We start from the raw sequence: 25,919 nt of genomic DNA on the forward strand, positions 1-25,919 counted from the left end.
CCTGGCTATAATCTCATGTATTTACAAGTAATTGTTTATTAATACATATTGTCCCATTTTTTAAAAATAAATAAATCAAATAAAAAAAAGACTTAACATTTTCCATCACTAGCACTACAAAAATGCTTTTTTGTTGTTTGTTTGATTGTTTGTTTGTCTTTTTGGTCACAGATACATCAAGACAGTTTCTGCTAGTTTGTGCAGAAGTTGCTGTGCAAACAAACTGTTGCATCAACTGTCCGGGTGGCTGGTTTCAGATGATCTTGCAGGTGAAGATGTGGATGCCAATGTAACACTCTCTCAAACGTTGCGACCTCTGTGGCATTGTGATAGATTTTAGAGAGGCCTTATATTGTGACAATCAAAAAGGCACAGCCCTGTTATAGTAATTATGCTGTTATATCAACATGTGGGGTCACACCTTACAGGTGGATGGGTTGTCTAAGTGACAAAGGAAAAGTGCTCACTAATAGACAGATAGATAGATAGATAGATAGATAGATAGATATGTGGGTGTGTATTCATAGGCATGTAGGCATTTTTTCTGGTACAAACTGGTTGATACAATATGTTTCTCTTTTCTTCCATACTTTTGTAATTACACCACTTCTCAACAGGCTACATGGTTAACATATTTGAGTGTAGCAGTGGGACATCTCTGCACACACTGCTGTGTTCCTGTCCTAAGGGTGTGTGTGGGGGGTGTGGAAACTCCCTTTCATAAGCCTTCTCTTCATCTCCATCAGCTCAGTCTATCCAAAACTCTTGACGAAGCCGCTGGGACTCTATCGATTCGCTTGATCCTGGGACTTCTTTGCAGTCATGATTCGGGTTTCTATGCCCCTGTGTATCTTACTGTTTGCGGTGAGTACAGAAGGAGTTTTCTGATTCTTAAATGTTGTGTGTTTCTACTGTTACAGACTGCAATGTGTTTTGGAAAGTGTCTTGTTAACCATCAATGCCACCAGATTAAAAACCTGTTCAAATAATACTGTGTGGATGAAACCCTGAGTTTTAATTTGTGTACTCTTTCACTCAAGCTAGTTGTTTTATTCAAGCCAACATTTGCTGGCTGTCATGGCAACACAGAAGTGGTATGGCCTGTTAGACAGAGACAAGTCATCACTTCTCGTTTCAACAACTATCCTATGTCTCATGTGAGCTTGTCTACATATAGGCTAGAGTTTAAGTTGATCATCAGTCTCGAAAAATTCAAGGCCTACAACCCTGCTGTAAATCTTATTTTCAGCAAACAGAAATACTGAAGATGCATGATCATTTCATATTTTTATACTGTACACTTTGTTATGAATTATAGCTTCCCTCTACTTTTCTATGAAATCATGATCTTGTCATATCAGTAATTATGTGTTTAGGGATCAGTTTGTTTATGGATCATAAAAATGCATTCATAATTTGAAGACACCTCTTTATCTCTTGTGATGTCTTAAAAACTTTAAATTGTTTTCGTTCAAGCTCAATTATTTGGCCAACCATTTTAATCAGAAAGTCGGTTCAGCCACAACAAGAGTTAAGTTGCCCTCGGCATTACAGTTTCTAAAATAAGCCAGACTGACCACAGTAATTATTTTTATTAGTTTTTTATTTAGTTTGTTGTGGTGTTGCTAACTTAAATCAAGACCTATTTCAGACTAAATAGTTGAGGGCTTGTTGGTGCGAGTAGCGTGCAAGTACACTCAAAACAACTACTGACTAATTATTCAAGTGAGGGAAGGACTGCAATGACATTTTTCAGATGAACAATAAAGACAAATATGTTCTGTGTGCTCAGCAGTTTTTCATACATGTGATGGTAGAAGGTGCTGGTGAGTCAGGCTTCTTTCATCATAGTTCATCTGTTACCTTGACATGCCCATGCATTTACTGTACAGTTGAGGATTAGTTAAATCTCCTAACAGTGGTAGGGTGTGTCAGTCTCCCCACTGAACACAAGCAGCAACAGAACCTCCCAGGTGGATGCTTTTAATCACAATGTCTTAAATCATGTTGTGTTTTTTATTAAACAGGTCTAAATACAAGCTTTCCAGAGGAGAAAAAAAAACACTAATGCCAGCCCCTTAGCTGTAATAACATGTTAACCTGAGTATCTGACAATTATGATATCCTCAACTTGGCAGAGGACTGGCAATAATGTTGGCTCAAGACTAGCTTGCAGAGGGATCACACCAGCCACGATACTGTGATCCGCAATTTAAAAGGAATGTGGGCCAAAGGTGTAAACAAGCCCTCAACTGTTCAGTCTGAAATTGTTCTTGATTGAGGTCAGCAACACCACAACAAAGTAAAATAAAATAGTAAGAAAAAAATTACAGTGATCAGCCAGTCAAATTATAGCTGGCTCAGCTCTGCCCCCTTCTTCCAGCCCCCTTGCTTGGACCACGCCCATCTTGGAGCGTGCTCTTCGCTGTGATCTCATGCTATGCACGTGTAAAGTTCCGTGACTGCATCTTGTATGTTTGTGGCAGAATCACAGTGACAAATCTGTCCTGCATAAATCTTTCTGTATGAACACCAAAATATTCAAAACCATTTTTATTGTAGTTCCCGCTACAATAGGTGTCTCCAGGACAACATTTTGCCATGACTTACGAGGTGAAAACAACACCAGCCCTGCTGTCACAGCTGGCAACAAGTTGATTTTATGTAAAAGTAATCACCATAATATGTCATACAGCTAAATAGGCCGTATAGCCAGCTCAGTTTGCTCACATGAGGTTAACCTCGTAAACCAAAAGAAAGTAAGAAAGGCTCATTCTACTGTATGTCACACTCTCCAGCAGGCTGCACTGTTGGCTGAACAATGGGAAGTCAGTTAGATCGCGATGCATTTACTGATAGAAGAACCATGTAAATTCTATTTTCCATCTGCATGGTTTGACTTCGGGCCTACAATGTGAGCATCCAGTTCTAAAAAGTGTTTTTACGATTTTTGAGAATTACCTCTTCTTCATAAAGTTTTGATTCTTTGTATAATTGGTTGCTAATGAAAATTACAAACTGAATAAGAAGAATACTGTATGGTAGCAATGGCAGCTAATGAAAAAGACAGCTCAGTGTTTTATAACAGTAGTATCATCATTTTTAATACATAGATTGCTATCCTTGACCAGCCAAACTGGCTTTAGCTGGTCACGCTTGCAACTCTTCTGGCACCCTTTACCGACCATCATGTGGATACCCTAGTACTCTTTCATCAAGCAGCAAAAGACACTAAAAGGCCACAGTCAGTACACCCTGAACAACAGTTCAGCCCCACCCTCTCTCTCAAACTGTCAGGTCAAATTTCAGCAAGACTGAACTTTACATGAGCAGCAGGAGGTGAGATGGGATGCAAAATGTCAGACCTCTGCTCAGGATTGTCCGGGCATGTACAGACTGTGTTTGAGTGACATCTTGCTGTGTGTGTGTTTTTTCTTTTGTTTTGTTTTTTTCTCTTGTTAGACTGGGAAAAAATTGTTTCATTCTTTTGAGGATATGAAGTTTCATGCCACACAGTTCCCCCAACTTCAAAGTGGATAGAGACTTAATCAGTCAGAATAACTTGAAACACCTATGTGAGTTGATTGGGATGACACAACTGCAAATCTTCTATGTTTCATTGAAAATAGACATAATAAGGGTCTTTAATAAGTAGCTCTATAACAGGAATAACTCCTGTCAAAAAGAAATTGGATGTGATATCTGTAATTCAACATCAGTAGACAAAATGTGTCACCTCATTACAAAATTAATTCAAGCAGCCAGCAACTGATGACTCGGCTACAGGTCAGACCCATGAAGGGCTGAGCAGGAGGCTGGCAACAGGAAGGAGGACTGGAGGCTGGCAACAGAGCTGCAGGACTGTAGGCCAGCAGCTGGAAGACTCTCAGGTTAGATGGTGGAGCCAAGGAAACAGGATGTTGCTGACATAAGGCCACACTTCAGAACTGATGCAGTCCAGGACCTGGGTGACCACTGCAGCTCAGGAGGAACATGTGCCAGCCAGACCGGCAACTGGGGATGAGGAACAGGTGTAAGCCAGACCGCCGAGTGGGAAGCAGAAATGGGTGTCAACTGGACTGCCGATGGGGAAAGAGGAACAGGTGTCATCTGGACCACCATAAGGTCACCAGGAGCAGGTGTCACCCAGGCCACCAACTGGGGACCAGAACCGTGTAGAAGAGACCGGACTGGAAACCAGGAACTGGTGTCGTACATGCTGATTAGAAGGGAGGAGCAGGTGTTGGCCGGGCCACCTACTTGAGACCAGGAACAGACAAGACGTTGGCTTCCACAACCGACTTAGGAACTGACTCAGGAACAGACTTGACATCGGTCAAGATACTCGACACATCGGCAAGGACCCCAGACCCAAAATCAACAGGACATTAGCCGGGATGACCAACTCAGGAGCCAGTCCAGGGTCCATCTAGATGTCAATCATGGTGCTGGGCTTGATTGGTGCTGGAATTGATGCCTTTAAGACCCCTGTTTCTTTCTAGGGGCTCTGGCACCCACATAGATACCTTAGGGAGATGGCCTGGGGACTCCCCAGGAAAGAGGACTGCTCAAGGGTCTCATGGTCAGGATCTCAAAGGAGGCTAGCCCACTTGAGAGAGCCACTTGGTGTGCGGGTTGGGACGATGTAACTCATATCACATACTGACTTTTTTAACTCCACAAAGACACTATGACAGACCTTCTTGTTGAGATTAGCCAATGTGCCACCATCCCGCTCTCTATAACAGTGACAGCACAAATGAATAATTATGTTAAGACAAAAGTCATTATTTGTTCCCAATACCCATATTTTATACCTCTGTTTTGGTTCAATTGTATTCCATGCAGGGATATCTGACACTCCAACCTTAAGTGATATGTGGCTGACTTAACATGTATAGACCATGGCTTTATTGTAAACTAATTACATCTACTGTGTTACAGCTGCAAGCTATTGCTGTGGTGAAGGCCAACTCTGGAGACAAGCTGATAAGAAGAAAAAGAGTATGGCTTCCCCCATCAAAAAATCTGACAGAAAATGTAGACTACACTAGAGAGCGCTCCGTTGCCTGGGTGAGTCACTGGTCTTTAATTTCAACTCTCTGTTATGCTACTGAATAACTTTGGCTCTGAATATGTAAAGAGGGACCTTTACTGATACCTTGAAACAAAAAGTTTGTATGTTACCTTCCAGGACAGCTGACTGAAGAAGCCAGGTAGTACCTTCAAGTGCCCAAATGTAACGATAACTCTGCTGTAAAGAAAAAGTCATGTGTAGAAGAACATGTACGACCTAATACATAGTTTTTTTCTAACATATTATTCTCTTCCCTGTTCGCTGACTAAGTGCCTACCATTCTGTATGATATTTGCTCTGTGTTAAGACAAACTTTTGACCTTTGTAGTCACTGAAACCTCTTGATAAGCCCAGCACACAACCCATTGTTAAAGGTTAGTCTTGATGTAAGAGTAATAATCCTTCCTCTGAATGTTGCTCTTCAGAGCTACAGCTTTGTTGTAAACTTCTGTCTTGTTTGACTGTGTAGGTCATCTGTCTGAACACTTTTATGAATAACAAAAGTAAAATGTTGACGATCCAATTTAAAACATTTCAAGGAGGAACATAATAGCAATAATTATTTATTAAGAATTGAAGGTTTGGAATTGGTGAAATTATCTCTTAGAGATGGGGACCGTTTTGGATTTAGAAACTGGATGCAGCATTATATTCAGGCCTAAATAGTGGCATTGATTTCAGGCAAAACATTTATTTTAATTCAGAAAAATATTGTATAGTGTGTTTGTTTGAGTTAGTAATTAAGTTTACCTTTATTAGTTTTATCCCTAATCTCTAAATGATTTATTACAATCACCTAATTACTATGAACCACTTTATCACTGTGTCAAAAGTTTGGCCTCAGGAAAAAAAGAAAAAAAAAAACAGAACATGAGCATGCATTGACCTAAGTCTCTTAAATCTAAATGTGTCTACTGATGTCATTTTAATTTTAGCAAATGGTCATCACACACTGCTTACCCTGAAAAGAAAGTCCTGCACATACATATTTTAAGTTTCATGTCCACAAAAATGAAAAACAAAAACAACAAATTGATTACTTAATCTGTAATAAGAAATAAAGAAACCTATCAGTCATCACAGGGGTGGAACTGGAACGTTTTCAGCATTCTCAACAAAGGTGGCACCATTTTACCACAGATAAGCATGTACAGTATTTGTAACACAAAGTTCTCCAAAGGGGAGCTCAAGTATCCAGAAAGTTGGAGACGGTAAAATACTGAGAGGGCTAGCATTCAGCAATACATGATGGTTTAGAGTCACCACTTATTTTTCTCAGTATCTAATTTTCAAACTTTGTTTTCCTGGTGCAGATGTTTTTAGTTGTTGCTTCTGGTGCACTGAAATGTATGTGATTGTGTTTAGCTGAATCAGTTCTATGTATTATGTTTCAGATTCATTCAGATTATGATGATGGCAAAGGGAATATTGACTACTCTCTAGAAGGCATCGGTGCAAACCAATATCCCTTCCATGTGTTTGTAGTCGACCCTAAAACTGGATACGTTCGTGTTACCAAGGTGCTTGACAGAGAGCTCATCAATACGTACAATGTGAGTGATGACAGACTCTTTTATTCTACTGTATTTTTTGACTTTGATGCAAATTTTTCCCTTCTTGAGATTCAGTGATTGATGCTTTTCATACTAAATATTTCCTACTAATATTTCCAGCTATTTGCTTCACATTATTATCACAGGCTATTACGTTTGTAAGTTTACCTGCTAAGACAGATAATATAGACAACAACATTTGAGTTTTCTGTTTTAGCTGTCAGGTGTTGCTAAGTACACGAATGGCATCCGAGCAGAGGACGACGTTCCCGTACGATTTAAGGTTGTAGATCAGAATGATAACGCTCCTGTATTTGGAGTCATCAAGCCGGGGGAGGTGAATGAGCTCAGTGCTAAAGGTTTGTGCTTCTGCTTTTGTATCGATTCTCACAAATGTCTGACCTGTTATGTGATGGCAAAGTAATCTTTATAGGCTTAATTAAATCATTAACAAACAGTTTCTGCCTGTATTTCCTTTTTGTTACATCTGTTGAGTTGACATACAGTTTTAATCACCAAAAACACTGTATGTATCCTTGAGATCCTACAGACATCTGCAATGTGTTTAATTCCTCCTAAAACCTTTGCAGAGCTGATTTTTTTTTATTATTTTAAATCTTGTACTCTTTACATCAATGTCTGTTCAGGCAGAGTGTACCCAGCCAGTGTCAGGTGGGATCAGTGCCAGCGGTTATCAATAATGGATGGACGGATGGATGGATGGATGGTTTACACTGATGTATAGCTTGCAGTCTTCTCTGCCTTTGTTGGCACATTGCTGTGTTTCTTTAACCACCAGTCGATCAGGTGAATACTAGGCAATCATTCACACAAATTAAGTGGTTATTTTTGCCACAGACAAACTTAGATTGTTTTTATAGGTGGCTGAATTGTTTCTTATTGCCTTGCCAAGTAGAAGTCTCCTTCTGTAACATCACGAGATGTCACAAGATGCCTCTTGTTGCAGGAAGACAACAGTGGAAACTTGCATGAGATCTGGAGAGAGTTTAGTAATCACAGTAGTTCACAGAAAATGTAGTTTTGTGTTATCTAAAAGATATTTAATGTCATGGATGATTATTTACATAATTTCAATAATGTGGATGAGGCCTTTGAATTTGACTGCAGCCCGTATTTATTTGAGTATACAACAACGGATGAGAAGAGAGAGAGACAACAGGCAGCTGAGGGTGACCTGTAGGACGTGAGGCTGGGAGACTGGTAGTGTACCTGTGAGTGCTGTGACCCTGTGCCCACCAAGGAAAAATGCTTATGTTGTAAAGAGTGGTTTGTTTTTGCACATTTCCAAACTCTCTTAACTTAACGAAGTTATCCTTTAAGGTCACAATAAAGTGTGGCTTACTGTTTTTTCTTTTTTTTCCCCTAAACTGGCAGAGGCTGTTGAGACCAGTTTCTCAAAGGTATTTCAGAGGGTTTCTCCCTAACATTGACGGTATTAGATTTGGTGGTGGTCCTTCAAGTACAAGCCATTTAAGCCCCTTTTTCCTTTAAAGTTAAACATAGACATAAAATCAGCTTTGCAAATATTTTATTACAAAAGAAATGTGCTTATCACATTTGTCAGGGCTCAAGGATACAATATGTGATGTGTTTTGCTGAGAAACACTGGAGGCTAGCCTAACTTAACATAACGAAACACTAAACATAACTTTTTTTGTTTACAACAGAACAACACAAGACATCATTAAGTTTTCATGTAATGCTGTTCTTACAGACACTTCAGTTATGAAAATAACTGCAACTGATGCTGATGAACCAGGGAATAAGAACTCCAAGATCGCCTACAGCATCGTAAATCAGAACCCACCTGATGACATGTTCTACATGTCCAAGGATGGGACCATCTACGTCAAAAATTCTGCCTTGGACAGAGAGGTACAGTATGAATTGCATCCACATGGCCTGTGCCAATTCCAGATAATTAAAATTCTGCACTACATGGTTGGCCCCTTATTATATCACTAAGTGCTATTCCATTAACCCTAGAAATGCACAAAACCTAAATATCGCAATAAAAAACTGGTAATGGAAACACCTACATTTCGAAAAAAGATTTACGCTCTCATGAGATGGTTTTTCAGACGTGTCGATATAGAAGTATATTGCAAAAGTGTAATGGAAACACTTTTTTCGCAAATATACGTCACCGGACATTCAAGTCGTGAATTCCTCGTTGACGATCCTCTCCCAGAAATCCTTTATCCGTGGTCCCTGCCACACATAAGGACTTTGCCTTTGGAATACCACTCACTCTCTTTGTCTTTGGTTGTAGACTACTGCAACAGCAGCAGTGGCAACCAAGATGATTGTTCCAGCTCGCAAGAGATTTGGAATGTCCATCTTACTTCCGTAAACAAAGTGGAGTCTCACGGGACGAGATTGTACAAGAATTACGGTTCATTCTCAAAACACCTTTTAATGGAAACGCCTGTAAGTCGCAATTGTACTTTGTCGAAAATTTAGAAATATCGCATTTATTTTGTGCAAAACTGTAATGGAAACGCACTCACTGATTTATGAGCCTGAATGCAGCCTAAGATCCTCCAGCAGAGGTCTGTTGGTAGATACTCCATCAAGGCTAAAAGCAGAGGAGATGGAGCCTTTGGAGTCAAGGCCCCACAACTTTGAAATGGCGTTCTGGAGGCGTTCAGGCAGGCTAGCTCTGTTCCTTCTTTCAAATCTCTCTTTAAAAAGCACTTTTTCAGAATTGCTATCTCTTGAATTGATTATTCTTTCATTTTACTTTACATGTTTTTATTCTTTTTGCCTCGCTTGTCATTAATATTCCATAAGTTCTACTTTTATCTATTTTTACCTGGTTATTTCTCTTGTTTCTATGTCTCTGTAGAGCACATTGTTACTTGTTCTTCAAAAGTGCTATATTATGTTATATGTTGTATTGTGTTATGTCAATGTTGCGTGTACAGCTTGGTACACTGCCCCAGAGTGACGAAAAAGTTCAATTAATGCAGCTTTAAGGTAACATTAATTAAAGTAATGATGTTTGCAGGGACCTGTAGGATTTCTTATCAATTGTTTGTGTCTAATTCATACATGCTACATACAAGACAATTGGCTTATTTCCATTACTATGTCATTTGCTTTAGCTGAGATTCACTTGTTCTTGCACTTCATTCATTTACATTTGATTCAGGGGATTCAGATAAATTCTCAAATGACTAGAACAGTTAACAAAAGTTTCTTCAACAGGGCAACACCTTCATGTGCAAAGACTTCTCCTCTAAAACACATATTGCTGCTTTGATTGGTCTTAAATCATTTGACATACATGTACGTGTCTTTGCCTGAAACATAATACTGAGCTGCAGAGCAGAGAACTTAAGGTATTTGTGGCCAAAATAGTACTTAAAGGTACTGTCCTATACCGTACAATGCCTTGACATTGACAAGTCCATTGGCTGTGAATCCTGATTTGTAGAAATTGAAGCAAACAGGAGCATTGCTACTCTAAAAACCAAGTAGCAAACTCTTATTAGTATAATTCAAAGTTCACCTTGTAGAATTCATACCTTTGGCATTAGTACCATGTCACAGCAATGTGTGATAGATTGTGATACAGTCCCTGTTTTCTAATTTCAGAAAGTGGATCAGTACACTCTAACGGTGAAAGGTCAAGACTTAGACGGTGAACCAGGGGGACTGAGTGGAATCGCCAATGTTACTATTAATGTCATAGATGTGAATGACAACCCTCCTACTCTGGAAAAAGAGAAGGTAGGTTTCTTTTTTATCCTCTTCTATATCAAGAAGTTCTACTGTAAATTGGTGCAAAAAGAAAGAGTTCCCATGATCACACATTGAAGTCAAAGAAATGCTGATCAGCAAATGTGTAATTAAAACAAATACTGCAGAAATGAACTCTGTTACTTTCATCTCATAGTGTGTTTTACTTGCAGTATGAGGGCAGCATTGTGGAGAACACAAATGGCATCGAGGTGATGAGGATCAAATCAAATGACCTGGACCTGAAGGGCACAGACAACTGGGAAGTTGTGTATGATATTGTGACAGGCAATGAGGCCGGGTACTTCAGCATTGAAACAGACCCCAAAACCAACGAGGGCATTCTAATGCTCGACAAGGTACTGCTGAATGAGCAAGACAGTTGTGTTTCTGTAATCTTATGTGTTGGTCTTTTGTAGGAAAATGTGGTGCAATGGTCATGCTCCCATACACAGTGACTGAACATTCGCAACTTGTCCATCATGAAAAAGTAGTGCCTCTGAAACAAAGGTATACAGTGGGATTTTCTTTTATTCCTTTTGTCCCTGTAAAACATAAAACGTTCTCACATGGTAAGTCACAGAGTCAGTGTTAACCCAAGGCTGTCATCTGAGGTGTCATTTTGGCCTGTACGGGAGGTAAGAGGAGGAAGCCCCATCAATTTGCAATTTATTTAAAGTAAATTGTTATACAAAAATCAACAAGAACTGACTGTCATCACCCAGCGGTGTGTGAGAACAAACATTCCATAGGAATATTTTCTGCCTCCGATCCAGGGCTGCTCACAATGGCAGTCCTGTTTCCACTCACTGTTGTTGTCACTCACTGCTCCAACCAGCTTTCACTGTATTTCCTCTTCACTGGTGATGCAGAGGGAAGACTGCACCTCATTTATAGTGCACAAAACAGGAACGCATGCCGACATTTTGAGAACAAAAAAGAACAGGCTGGAGTGAGAGTGTCTCTTGATGGAATATTTAGAAATAGTGGGTTGGTGCATTGAGTCTTTGTCAGGCAAGAGCAGGGGTTTAGTGTTGCGGGACCACACCAGATCGACGCTCCGTGACATTTTGAGGATTACAATATATGCAGTTCACATAATCTGGTTGAAATTAATATGTATATATTTCAAACACATTACAACAAATGGAATGGACAAAGTTGTCAGATTGAAATTTAAGGTGTGTTGATTGATTCACGTGATCAACTCATGCATTGAGTAACATTACAAGTAAATGTTCCACCTTAAAACTTGCTAGCACTCTGCCCCGTGAATTAATTGAATTATATTTTTCTCAGTCTACAGCTGCTGCCAGATGCTGCAAAACATTCTCTCATTCTATTGTTATTGTTTATTAAAACATGAAAACTTGCCACAGGTGGTGTGGTGGTTAGCACTGTCGCCTCACAGCAAGAGGGTTCCCGGTTCGATCCCGGGCGTGGGAGCCCTTCTGTGTGGAGTTTGTATGTTCTCCCTATGTCAACGTGGGTTCTCTCAGGGCACTCCGGCTTCCTACCACAGTCCAAAGACATGCAGATTGGGGACTAGGTTAATTGATAATTCTAAATTGTCCGTAGGTGTGAATGTGTGCGTGAATGGTTGTCTGTCTCTATGTGTCAGCCCTGCGATAGTCTGGCGACCTGTCCAGGGTGTACCCTGCCTCTAGCCCAATGTCAGCTGGGATAGGCTCCAGCCCCCCCGCGACCCTCAAGAGGATGAAGTGGTTAGAAGATGGACGGAAAACTTGCCACAATATAAAAAGTGGTTACACAACTCAGCCCTGAGCAAGAGTGGCTGTTCTCATAATGTATGCTCCTCAAGGTTAACATAAGTGAGGACCTGACCTAGACTCATTACACAGACAACAGCACAAGGATAGCAGGACAATGGGTCTTCTTCCTCCACAGGCTGCGGAGGCTCAACATGGACTCCAGGATACTCTGTAATTTAAGTGCATCCTTAAGAATATCCTAACCTGCCGCACCACCGCCTGGTATGGCAGTTGCCCTTAACCAAGAGGCTTCACAGAGGATGGTGAAAACTGCCCAGTCAATCACCTGAATGCAGCTGCAATCTACGGAGGAACTCTACACCCAGCGCTGCAGGAAAAAGATCAACAGGGTTATCAGAGACCCTCAGCCCCCCAGCCACAAACTGTTCTGCCTGCTGCTACCTGGCACACAGTACCACAGCATCCTGCAGCAACAGGCTCAGGGACAAGAATTTCATTGCCAGCAACTGCTCTTCTGTATTTGTTGTGAAAGTGACAATAAAACCCTTGAAAACTGAAACTTGGGCATTCTAGACCCCTTGAATGCACCTCAAGATTGTGTCCTTGAAAACTTAAAACAGAATTGTGATGATGCCTGAAAATGCATTTGTCTTCCTACCAAGAATGTGGACAATAGCAGCTCTTCTCCCTGTTGATAAAAGCCTGTATGAAGCCCTGCCACCCTCCTATGCTTTCCTCACATCATCTTTCACCTGGAGGAATTTGGGGTTTGCATACTACAAAATATTAATATCAAAAAGTGATAAAGCAGCGCTATGGGTAAGTTATTAGGCTAACTTACAGAAACATTGGGTGCAATAGTCCACGTTCCACCTTCTCTTACCGCCTCAGTCACAGTCTGCCTCCCTTTCACACAAATATACACACCTAGGAGAGCACCACAGCACCACTTGTTTCTGTCCTCAACCCGTGTCTTGCCCTGTACCTGGCTGTATCTCACTAAAAAAGTCCCAGACAGGTCTAGATATTAAGCATTCTAAATATCTGAGGGCCTCTCTGCTCGTGTCTTTGAACATAGCACTCAATTGTCAATCTGCAAACACTCAGACATCATTGATTTGCCTCAGATCTTTTGCCAGGAGTTCCAAAAACTGTGACACACTGATGAGTTTACAAGTCGTTTACCAAGAACTAGGCATTAACAGCTTGCCAGAACCTCTTTGAGGCCAACCAAACATCCTTTCCATGGCTTCCTCCGGACAAGGGAGGTTTTGCCTCAACTGCAGTCCTTCTCTTCCTGATACTCATCTGCTGTTTCCGGAGATCATCGGGCCAACCAAGCCTCAGAGGACTCCTTGTTCAGCTTGACGGCCTCCCTCAATACATGTTTGGGTTTACCAGGACCGTGTAGCAGTCCCACCACTTAAGCCAACTCGCTAAAAAGACACACAAGGTCTGCAGGTCTGATGGAACCACGGCCGATTCTATCTCTGACCTTTAAGTCCCCCAGCAGAATTATGGAGTCCCTTGGTGGCATCATCTTTGGAATATATGCAAAAGATGACAGTCAAGACCTTTCTCTGAGAAACTCTCAATTGCATGAAGATGACCCTGTGATAATGCAGACATAGCAACATTGAGAAGAGTACTGGTGAGAAACCTCACAACCCTTCAACCAAGGGCAACAATAAAAAAGAAAGCCCAGGCCTTAACCAGAACCTTGGTTCCATAGGTGGTATCGTGTGTCGTCTGTGTTTGGGAAAGCAACTGACCCTTTCATCTGTCCTCGTTAGTTGTGGGCCCACAAGGTATTGGCATCCTGTCATGCCTTCAGGCCTAGACTGACATGGTCCCATGGGGATAGGCACAGCAACCTCTTTATTCCAGGTGAGGTAGCTGTTCCAAGAAATTGCCTCTTAGCGATTCTCTGAAGGGGTGCCAATGCTTGGAGATGTGGCTGTTCTCAAAGGGGCAATTTACTTGTTTATCTAATGAGTAAAGTTTTCATATTTAGCACTTCTTTTTTACTGAACCATGACAAAACTTGTCTGAAACATATTTGAGCAGTTCACCCTTAATACAAACTTTACCTCTAACCTCCAATCAAGTTTTTATCTCATTAACTCACTTACTTACTCTCATTTAGAACAGATAAAAATGTCTGGCCCATGGAACATTAATTAAACATTATGGTTTGACAGAAAACACAGCATCTACAGTTCAGTCCTCATTTATTCAATTTAGTGAGTCTTATTGTATTGTGCTTTTGTGTTCTATTTTACAGGCCGTGAATTATGAGGATGTGAAGGACCTTGACCTAGGAATAGCTGTGAGGAACAAGGCTCCACTGTATGATGGAACTGGGGGAAATGCGGAAGTTGATATAAGTTTAAGTGGAGAAGGGGCAACAGGGGCAGCTGGAGGAGGTGGGGGCACAGGGGTGGCTGCAGGGACAGGGGGAGCTGCAGGGACAGGTGGAGCTGCGGGAACAGGGGGAACTGGAGGGTCAGGGGGAGTAATTGCCACTGGTGCTGGAGCTGGGTCTGGAGGATCAACGGGGCAAATTGGAACCACACTTAAAACCTATCCAATCAAGATCAATGTGATAAACCAGCCCGAGGGTCCAGCTTTTGACCCCGATGTCAAAGCTATTCCCATATCAGAGGGAGGCCAGCCCATTGACATCAACGAGGTTATTGCCACCTACCCAGCAAAAGATCAAGACACAGGAAAACAAGCTGAAAATGTCAGGTCAGTGCCTACGCAAAAACACACACATAAAAGCACCCTCTGCAGTTAAGACTACAATGTTAGTTAAATTTTCTACACTCAATGATAATAACTGATACAGCCTATTCCTGCTGCAGGTATGCCAAGGGCTCAGATCCTGCCAACTGGCTCACCATCGACCCAAAGACAGCTGACATCAAACTGAAAAAAAGGCCTGATAGAGAATCTCCATACCTGGTCAATGGGACATATTTTGCTAAAGTACTTTGCATTTCAGAAGGTACCCTGTCCTTGCTTCAGATGCTTTATATGTATTACTAGAATCCTAGTGAAAAGTAGCTGGGGGAGGGTGTGAAACGTCAAGCTTAAAAGTCCTAACTCTACTAGTGACTTCTACAGCTGACAGTGTTTACCCCATATCTACAACAATGTAAAAGTGATGGATGTAACAAAAAGACATTTTTGCTGCAGTCTTGCAAAATGTAAAATCTGATCTAAGGATGGCTCTAGAGGAAATATCAGTGTCATTAAAATCTATAAATATTATCCTTTTAGAAGCACAGATGAAAATGTCCATGACATTCTCCCATTAGATCATGAAATTTGCACAATGCTGACGTTTGAATCTAAGAGAAATATGTAGGATTAAGATTTATTCTCTGGGAACCACTGACATCCACAGCCACAGGAGCAGAACAAACAGTTGTATACACCTGTTCTTCACTATCAAGGGTCTTTTAACCTGTCTTTGAAAAAAAGAAATCGAAACAAAGGAATGATCTGTTTTTATTTGTTTGTTTTCAACACAGACATGCCTGGTAAAACATCCACCGGCACAATAGCCATCCAGGTAGAAGATTTTAATGACCACTGCCCCACCCTGACCAGTAACGTCGAGACTGTGTGTATCCCACATGATGCTGTTTTGGTGAATGCCAGAGATGATGATTTATTCCCCAACGGGCCACCTTTTCACTTTGTCATCATCCCAGAAGGCACTCAGGGCAAATGGCAGGTGGAGCATTTAAATGGTGAGCATAATACCGATGACTGTTAAAAAGTTGGGTAAAGTAAATAGATGTAAGTAGATATAAAAACATAAAAATAGATATAAAATTAGAACTGGCCATGTATTGATATGAATTGGGTTTTTTTGCCACATAATTTTTCCTTTTTTTCAACAAGGGGACGCCAAAATGAAAAAAAAAAAAATCAAATTCTGCACGAGTTGCTTCAAGCGTTGCAAATAACAGGTTATGATTGTTTTGACTAGTACACCTTGTTAGCATCTTAGACCAGTTAAGTACCATAATGTCTGAACCCTTCTTTTTAAATAGTAATTTGGAAAAGACAATTTTAAACTTAAGTCTTTGATCCAGAATACTGCAAACTTTAAAGTAAAGCATATTGGCTTCCTACACTTTCACATTTCTCCCCTGGTTTTGGCAGAAACTGCAGCTATCCTGAGAGCCCAGGAGACCCTATGGCCTGGTGTCTATGAGGTGCAATTTGTGGTGAAGGATCAGCAGGGAGAGGCCTGTCCAGAACCACAGAAAGTCGCAGTCCACGTTTGTGAATGTGAAGATGGGGTGGTGTGTAGGGAAGCCAGCAAAGGAGCAAAGTTAGGACCTGCAGGCATCGGTCTGCTTTTCCTGGGCCTGCTGCTGTTACTGCGTAAGTGATGCTCATTCTTATTAAGGATCATGTTATCAAACACTGAACAACTTGACTGTGTTAAAGACAAGGCTGAATTTAGTTTAAGTCCAATTTAGGTATGAGATAAGGCCAGAGCAAATGATTTAAAAGCAAGACAAAAACTAGATTGCAAAGAATATGCATTTGTTTTTAGGTGAGATAATAGCAAAATAAGGACTGGTATATTTAACACACTAAACACATAGGATGTTGTTAAATAACTGTTAATCAGTTGAAGAGTATTACATACTATCCCTTAAATATTTAGCAGTGCAGAGTAAAAAAAGGTGCATCAAGTGGTCATGTCTGTGATATTTTAGATATGCAGGGAAATATCTAAAGTAATATGAAGTAGCAGCTGTGATTAAATAAGGTCTGACTTTGAACTGGCAGAACATCAAGACAAAGCCTAGGATGCCAGAGAGATGGTCTTAATACAGGACTCAACATCAAACTCAACTGGCAGATATCAGCTTATCACTGATGTATGAGTATCCACATGTATGTCAGCTGATAAAAGCCAAGGAGATCTCCATACCTTAATAATGCCTGCAGAGTTGCATAAGCCGTGTACAGAATATAGCCTTATAATTTATATAGTATTGTTCTTTACAATCACCACAAGACAAATACTGAAGTAGGTCATAAAGGCACTTCCTCCAAGCATGAAAACTGCACTGTCCCACAGACAAGAGATTTTGAGACAATAAAAACTTGGCTTCAAATATGAATAATTTCTGATTTCCCATTACATTAAATATGATTGAATAGACAAGCATCAAATACAGTAAACAACAAACACTTTTACTGTTACACTCAAAAACTCTTTATTTCGATTGTGTATTAAAAGGACCACAAATGTGACACACAACAGTGTGTTTATGTCGGGACTCATCGCCCACAGCGGGAGGCAAAATAAGAAAGTTTTCAGTTCATTTTAAATGCTCCAACAACCCTGAGGAACCAGTAGTTGCAGTGAGAACATTAATCTGATCAAAGTCTGTAACAGCCCTACCTGAGATTAATTCTGGGATCCCTTTACCTTTAGATGTAATTGTAGGTCCACCCAGCAGAGGGCAGTAGCAAAATCTAACAACACACACAGGCAGTCAGACTGTCAGACAGTGAGAAATCAAAAAATGACAGACAAATTACAACATGCAACTCACTCCAGAATGGTTATACATACACCCAGTGTTCATAGTAATGAACTACACAGTTGCCTTTTATAAAGGAACAAGCAACCAGTTTTTTTTTGTGCCAGATAAACTGAAACTGGACCTTCATTTTTAGAGGACCCCAGAGATAACTAAAACTTTGTTGTTGTTTTTACAGTTCTTCTTCTGTTGCTGCTCTTCTGCCAATGTGGGGGGGCTGCAGGGCTGCCAGGGGGCTTTACTGAGTTGCCTTTTGACACCAAATCACACCTCATTAACTACCACACTGAGGGCCAGGGGGAGAACACGGTAAGATCAACACATTTATCTTTTAAACAAACAACCTTCATTGTTAAGGACAGGAATATTGGCAAATATACTGACCACTTGCTACTGAGATTATGTCTGCTTGAAAGCTGCATTTAGTGATTTTTGACTGTGGGCAGCAGAATAACTGCTGACTATGTTCTAACCTTTGGATCACTGGCTCATTGTAGGAGGTGCCACTACTGAGCATGCCAACTCAAGTGGACGGAAATATGGGCAACATAACTATGGGCATGGCAAACAATACTTCAGCAATGCAAACTTTGGGAGGTTTGGATTTCCAGAAATCCGTCACTTCTATGGATGGGATGAACGGGGCCGGCTATCAAGGAGATTTTACAACTGAACATAGAGAAGAAACATTTGGGATGATGAACCAGCCGAGCGGCAGTGGCTTCTACTCTGAGTTTGAGAGCAGAGAAACAGAATTTTATGATGGCATGGCTCTTCCAGACTACTTCCTGGAACAGTACTACACTCAGGTGAGGAATCATTTAAATATTTCTACTCTTTATATGTTGATGGTTTTGTCCTTCTGAGAGTAATTATTTTTGGTAGTTTTCAAACGTTGGGAAAACAGAACAATCTAGACAAAAGAGGTGTAGCTGAAAAAGCTCAGCTGAACAAACATAGAAACCTTGGTAATGATTTCCCTTTCCATTTTCAACAGAAGGTGAACAGTGGAAATGAGAATCGTGGAGCAAAGGACAACTATTTGGTTTATGACTATGAGGGCCAGGGCTCTCCTGCTGGCTCAGTGGGCAGCTGCAGCCTCCTGGAGTCTGACAACGACCTCCAGTTCCTCGATGACCTTGGGATGAAGTTCAAGACCCTGGCTGAGTTGTGCGGAGGCAAGAAGATCCTGACTGAAGTCAAACAAGAGTCCACTCCTCTGCCCAGTGCCTCCATTAATACCCAGATCTCAGTATCAAGTTTGATGGCTGCCCAGCAGCTGCCCACTCCAAAGCTGCCCACTCCACAGCTGTCCCCTCCACCCAAGCTGCAGCCCAGCATCACCCAAACAGGGCAAACTCTGGTTAAAGAGACATCTGCGCATACTCAAATGGTGAACAAAAGCTTTGCCACTTTGAGGGACGGGATGACTACAGTGAAAGAAGGGATGGCAAATCAAGGTCAGATGCTCCTACTACAGCAGCAGCAGCCTATCTACTACACCACCACCCCCGTACTGCAGCCAATGCAATACATAGTCCAGCCACAGTTTCAGAACACCGTGCTGCTGGCTGAAGCACCAGCCACCAACCTGCAGGGCATGGTACTGGTTAATGGCACCCAGGCTGGACCTGCCCAAGGCATGGTTGTTCAGGGACAGACAATGATGTCCAACGGACATGCCCAAGGCCCCCATATGGTGCTGGTGGAGGGGAGCGGGGCCAACCTGATCCCCACTGGCAACATCACTGGAGCCCAGACCATGATGGTGGTAGGGGACAAGGTCCCTTCAGGGTCCGTGAAAGGCCTGAAAGGGAGCCTTGTGCAGGGGGGCACTCTGCAGCCAGGAGGGCTTTCAGGATCTCAGACAGTCCTGGTGGTCGGCAGTCCAACAAGCAGCGGAGGGCAGCTGGTCCAGGAGGCAGGAAGTCTGTCCCAAATGAGTGACGTCTCTGGCTCTCGAAGCTCCCTCTACCGCAGCACATCCATTGGTGCCCACAGCAGCTTGATGGGTTCCCCTTCCACCACAGTGAGCACAACCCCCACCTACCGCAAGGTGGTGGTGCAGCAGGAGGAATTCACTGAATGATGATGTCGTAAAAGACTCTTTTTTTTTAAATGCAATTCAAACGTCTGGCAAAGCAACCTCTCAAGTATTTTCAGGTTATTTGTGTGTTGATGTCAGTTTATTGGTGGAGGGTGTGCTGTAGCAGTGTCACTAGAAGTGAAGCTACATGTATCTGTGTTCATTTACCACAGCTTCTGAGTTACACCAACATATGCACCCAAACAGCAAGTTATTGCATTGTAAAACCTAACTTTTTGATTTAAAAAATACATTTATATCCACAGTTTTCTGGGAAGAATATTTTTTTACAATATAGACTTTGGATCCAAACACATAATTGCCAAAACTTTACCGAAGGTATTTTTCTTTCCACTGTTGTGTTGTGTTTTTTCTTTTGTGTGTTGTTTGCTTTGATTACTCATTTTGTGTCCTTTTGTCTGCCAGTAGCATGGCAACATCAGTCTGTTGGTCCACTAATTTGGTCCAGACTGATTCGTCTCAACAACTATTGGATCAGGGTCATGAAATCTGTATAGCCATTTTTGGAACTCAGAGGGTGAATGGATTTGGTGATCCTCCTGAGTAGTGCCACTATGAGGTGAAAGTTTTCACTTACCCTGTTAAATATTGTAACATCTTATAGAAAGAGCAAACAATTTAACAGACCAGTAACTTTTATTAGCGCTATTATCAGGTCAAAAATATAAATTTGTCCAATATGGTAAACAAATGGTGAGCAAGCTAAACATACCAGCATGTTAGTATCATCACTGTGATCATGTTAGCAAGCTGATGCAAGCATTTAGTTCAAGACACAACTGTGTCTATGAAAAGCCTTACAGAGCAGCTAGCTGCCCAATTATATTAATCTGTATTTTGAATTGGCAGCAACTGTATACCAACTCTGCCACCTGGCTACCGATCCTACTGCTGATGCAACACGGGCTGATACCCATCTACTTTGATCTTATCACGTAGCTAAAAAGAGCAGGCTGTAGCTTAAAGTAGATTAAATGGTCAACAATCTTACATGTTACATAAAGCAAGTTAGGATTTGCATGTTTCGAACAACTGAGGCAGCGGCTGCAACTGCTGACTGTCTGAAAGCACATTTAGTCTTGCTTTCTATCAGGGCTTGTTTTTCCTTGCAACATGCACAGTATTTTCTACTGAATTACTTTGTGAATACCAAATACAAATGTAACTTACTTCAATAGCAGCTTGTGATCAATGTTAAATTTTCCTGTCAACATGATCAGTTCTATTATTTTTTCCTAATAATGCAAAAAGCATGGGACAAATGAGTTAGTGAATGTTGCTCAGACCATACTGTGGGTTATGAAGGGGTAAGCTTTGCATATTATTTCAGATAAAGTGTCTCTGTTGTGATATAACAGTCTGTTACTCATTGAGAGGCCATGTTTTATATAACCGGCATTAAAATTAGGAATGGTTCAAATGTGTCACTGACTGTACAGAAGATAATTGGAATGTTTGTTACACCTTGTTTCATTAATATTCCTTATTAGTGATTAGTGTAACAGGCTGTAGCAGTAGTTTATTTTGGTCATTTTCAAACTTATACCAAATATACTTAAGAAAAAAAGAAATTGTAATTAAATTGCAAAAATTGTAAACGCTTCTCATCACTGATGAAGCCACAGCTTTGCACAAGTAACCTGACCAGCTGTTCAGATTTTTGAGATGTGTGAATTTAAACATGCATCTAATGGTGAGGGAGAAAACACCCACCTCATCATGTGGCTACAGTATAAAATACAGAAAAGCATACTGTAGTACACATACTACAGGACAACAAAACACAAAGAAAACAAACCAGCGGCCAGATTACAAAGCACAACCAGAATATTTAGCACTTGATTCAGCACAGTCTTGATTTTAATGCAGTGATTACATGGGTAAGATTAACTTGTTGGAACTGCTCCTGTTTATGAGGATTGTACAGGTGAGTTTTGAAAGAGTGATGTTAGCCAAGGTAAGACTGTTAGCAATAATTCTGTTAAAGTAGAAACACTTTAAGCAATATAACGAAAAAGTGGGGGTGTTATTAACAAGAACTATCCAAAAAAAAAAAAAAAAAAAAATTACTTCTGTTCACTTGCACTTTGGTTTCTTGGGACCCAGCTTGATCTTGACATGATTGATATACTTTTACACAGTTTCTATGTTTATGCAATTGGATTGTTGCTCTTAAATGAGCTACAGCAGGTGTTTTAATGTTGGACAAAAAGGTTTTTTACTAAATACAGTCAGGATGCCATAACCTTTGTCTTATTTTGCTTGTTGTTGTTGTTGTTGTCAATGCCATAAAATGGCAAATCATGCTATGTTCACACGAACTGAAACTCTAAAAGACTATTGGACTGAGCAGTAAAAAAAAAAAAAAAAAAACATGTACTTTGGATTGATCACTGCCACGTCATTGTATTGGTGTCTTGTAAACCCATGGGGGTTGGGCACATGTTTGTGTGCAAGACAAAAAAAGACAACAAAAGACAAATCATCAACATCATCATCATTATCATCAAAAGCAATTCAACCCTTCAGAACATGAAATTTCCGTTGCGTGTGTATTGTATTAATTATCTGTGTTGTGTGAGGTTAAGAAAAAGTAGTTCATTTATTATGATGCAGACAGGTGCTCATGTGTTGGAATACATTTTGACATAATGTGTCTTTTAGGGATGTCTAATGGGAAGAATTTATCTCATGCTTGCCCTTTTTAATAAATTTTTTCACAGAACACTTCAGGTCAACGAGCTTTTTATGTCTGTCTCTGCAAGATATTTTATTATATTACTGTAGTATATGGAAAACATTTCTTTTTTTAAGCAGTCATTGGCTTAGTAGAGTTTCAAATAATTACAGTGCTTGACAGTATGAACACACCCTGAAGGAATGAAGAAGATCAGGACAGAGCATGCACAGGGCAGAATATGGCTTCACAGAGAGCAGTTCATTTCAGAAAGATTTGCATACTATCCCAGCCAACTTATACTGCCTCCACTGCCAAATGTCACACCATGAAATGGCCCTGTGCAAAAATATCTCTCTGGTCTGTAGACTGCTTACTGAAGAGCAGGTTTGTCCCCTAAGATCAGTGGTGGTCTCTGCTGACTTGAGGCTAACTTGCCTCTGCAGTGAAAACTCCCACATTTCAGAACAACTGGGGATTGTTGCAACCTAATGTTGTAATGTTTTTAAACTTTTTATTTAGTTTTATATTTTTGTGATGAAATTGTGGGAACAGGTAAGTTTTACTGTTTTATTCCAAACTTCTTATTCCTAAACTATGTCATTTATCTCACACACACACACACACACACACACACACACACACACACACACACACACACACACACACAGAGTTTGTTACACAACTCACCTTTGTCTCTGTGATTTATACTATTCTACTGTTTCCTCTAACATTGCATATTTAATCTAAGTTGCCTTGACCCTTTCAGAACTTCAACAACAGCCTCCGTCATGGTGATTTGTCTATTGTTTACACCTTTCAGCTATTCTCCACGTGTGCTTTGCAGTAAAAAAGGGTTTATCAATCGATGACTTTTGTACGTGTTTCACCTCAGTGATGTAGTGGTAGTTGATAAGGTGGGTGTAGGTAGATGAGTAGGTTACCAGGGAGGAAGTGCATATTCTCTCCTGTATGTTCCCATGGGTTTTTGGCTGAGAGCCAGGTATACTGTAAACAGTGATTATAAGAGGTGGGTAAACCTGCTTGTACTGTCCAGTGCACCACTGCTCACGCTTTCATGCAGAACATCAGTGAAACTACGATGAGTGGTGAAATTTGTGGAAAAGTTGCACGGATTGGAAAAAATTGCAGAATCTTGCAGAATTTAAAGGCATTAGTTGAATTTGCATTAGTTGTTGCGATTACAACATTCCAGAGGTATGGGGCCAGATCGGTCTCATAATGAATGAACTCATGCAGGGTTTTTCACAAATGCACATGTTCTGGTTCGCAGTTGTATTTCGGACTCACTAATGCATACGATCTGTTTCGCAAATTCACATGCCCTGGTTCACAAATATAATGCTTATGCAAACTTGTAATATAAATTCGGAAATGCACACCCTCTGCTTCACAAATATTATTTTGAGGCGCACTTGTAATATAAATTCACAGAGAATGTGAATCGCTGAATGTGCATTTACAACTGCTTCTCATTTGTGAACCTCTCCACATTTGTGAGAGAAATCTGTGTGGTGAATTTTGAGACTCCCCTGACGTCGCAGGTCAACGAACGTCACCATTGGCTGATAAATCTGTCAATCAAATTTATGATTCTGATTGACAGATTCATCAGTCAATCAGGTGTGTTCGTTTTCAGTCAATCGTATGGCTCCTTACATTTTCTCCACACTTTTAAACCAATCGCAGAGCTACTGAGCTACTGTTTGCAGTAGGGATGCACCGAAATGAAAATTTGTGGCCGAAGCCAAAGCCAAATAATATTAAACGCTTGGCCAAATACCGAGTACCGAATACCGAATATTGTTGTTTAGTTTTTCATTAGTTTTTGTAGATGAACCCCCTCCAGATTAGTGTTGTCACGGTACCAAAATTGGGACCCACTGTACGATACCAGTGAAAATATCATGGTTCTGAGTAGTATCACGATACCACAGCAAAAATGAGGCAGATGTGCCTTTTGTCATTTATAAAACGATAAATCACTTTTCTATAATACATCAATGATATTTCAATGGAATAAATTACTTATTGACTTATTCATATTTCAAAAACAGCATCAGTGAGTGATGAACATAGGGGGGATCAAAATAAAATAAATAAATAAAATAAGAATCAACCAGCCACCCTCCTCCCCTGACAGTCCCTTCATAAGTAAAGAACAGTCCCTAAAGTGCGGTGAGGTTTGTGGGCCGTGAACGCTCATTTCTCCTCTGACACGTCACATACCTGTGTTCGGCTGGCTCGGCTGTTCAGGTACTTCTGGGCAGTCATGACGCCAAGAAGAGGATATTATTGGAGTCGACTTCTCCGTCACCGGTAAGACGATGGCCACCGTATTTGACAGGAATACATTACTTTCTGTGTCTGTGACCCCCGTTCAACCCACAACTGGTGGGATTCGCCTTTTGTTTCTGCTGCTGGTTGAAATCTGTAGGCTGCTCGCACAGTGTGCTGAATGATTTAAGCCTATTTTGCTCGCTCAACACTATTTTTAGTCGCAAATGCGAGTGCCGTGACGGGTGGATAGCCACACTGCCGACATTTTATTCCGCCCGTCACGGCACGCTGTTTGATTGCGTTATCAAAACACGCCACTATTATTTAGCCTTGCTTTTAACTTATTCCACCGAATACCGAATGTGTGTTTTTGCAATATTCGGCCGAATATATTCGGTTACCAAATATTCGGTGCATCCCGAATTTGCAGTGTTCAAACAAGACATGCTAGACTGAAACGGTGGAAGAGACATGGATCAATCTCAACCTGTAAGTAAAACATTTATCTTGTTATCCCCTTGTTGTAAATCATGCAATGTTATTGAATTATAATGAGTTGAAGCATTCTGCTTAGCCAAGTAACATGTTTGAATGAAAGTGTGGAGAAAATGTAAGGAGCCATACGATTGGCAGAAAACGAACACACCTGATTAACTGATGAATCTGTCAATCAGAATCATAAATTTGACTGACAGATTTATCAGCCAATGGTGACATTCGTTGACCTGTGTGTAACCCAGGTTAAATAAGTCTGCCTGAATAATATTGTTGCACTCCGGACACGTCAACGTCACCTCCTCACGTCACCCGGTCATGTGACCGCGGCCGACCAATCACGGCACTCAGAGCGAAATTTGTAGCAGCTGCGGCGGATCTCCCACTCAGAGTTGCGGGGAGAGCCGGTCAGCAGCTGTGTGCAGGTTCGTTCACCACCTCGTCTTTTAAGGACACTCGCTATTTCGATTGTTTTTACTCAGCATGCTAAGTATATTGTAACCTTTTAGATCCGACAACCGGGCCGCCGGGAGTGTGTGCCTCCGCCGTCGTGTGTGGGTTAACAAAGGAACTGGTGAGTGTTGTATGGTTAAGATGTTATGCTAGTACCGTTGGCATTAGCATTAGCA

At 41.0% G+C, this 25,919-nt stretch overlaps 1 protein-coding gene across 1 annotated transcript; it reads left to right on the top strand.

Annotated features, from left to right (window-relative positions):
* Positions 1-762: 762 nt before the first annotated feature.
* Positions 763-22,221, top strand: LOC125895480 (desmoglein-2-like). Its single transcript, XM_049587349.1, has 15 exons — positions 763-864; positions 4,945-5,073; positions 6,472-6,630; positions 6,848-6,989; positions 8,366-8,526; positions 10,252-10,386; positions 10,569-10,754; positions 14,413-14,477; positions 14,523-14,879; positions 14,996-15,138; positions 15,668-15,889; positions 16,308-16,532; positions 17,889-18,019; positions 18,208-18,519; positions 18,708-22,221. The coding sequence occupies exons 1-15, from the start codon at positions 823-825 to the stop codon at positions 19,797-19,799; spliced, it is 3,501 nt and encodes a 1,166-aa protein (XP_049443306.1). The 5' UTR covers positions 763-822; the 3' UTR covers positions 19,800-22,221.
* The last annotated feature ends 3,698 nt before the right edge of the window (positions 22,222-25,919 follow it).

Source organism: Epinephelus fuscoguttatus, linkage group LG10 (genome assembly GCF_011397635.1).
Source record: "Epinephelus fuscoguttatus linkage group LG10, E.fuscoguttatus.final_Chr_v1".
Lineage (NCBI taxonomy): Eukaryota > Metazoa > Chordata > Actinopteri > Perciformes > Serranidae > Epinephelus > Epinephelus fuscoguttatus.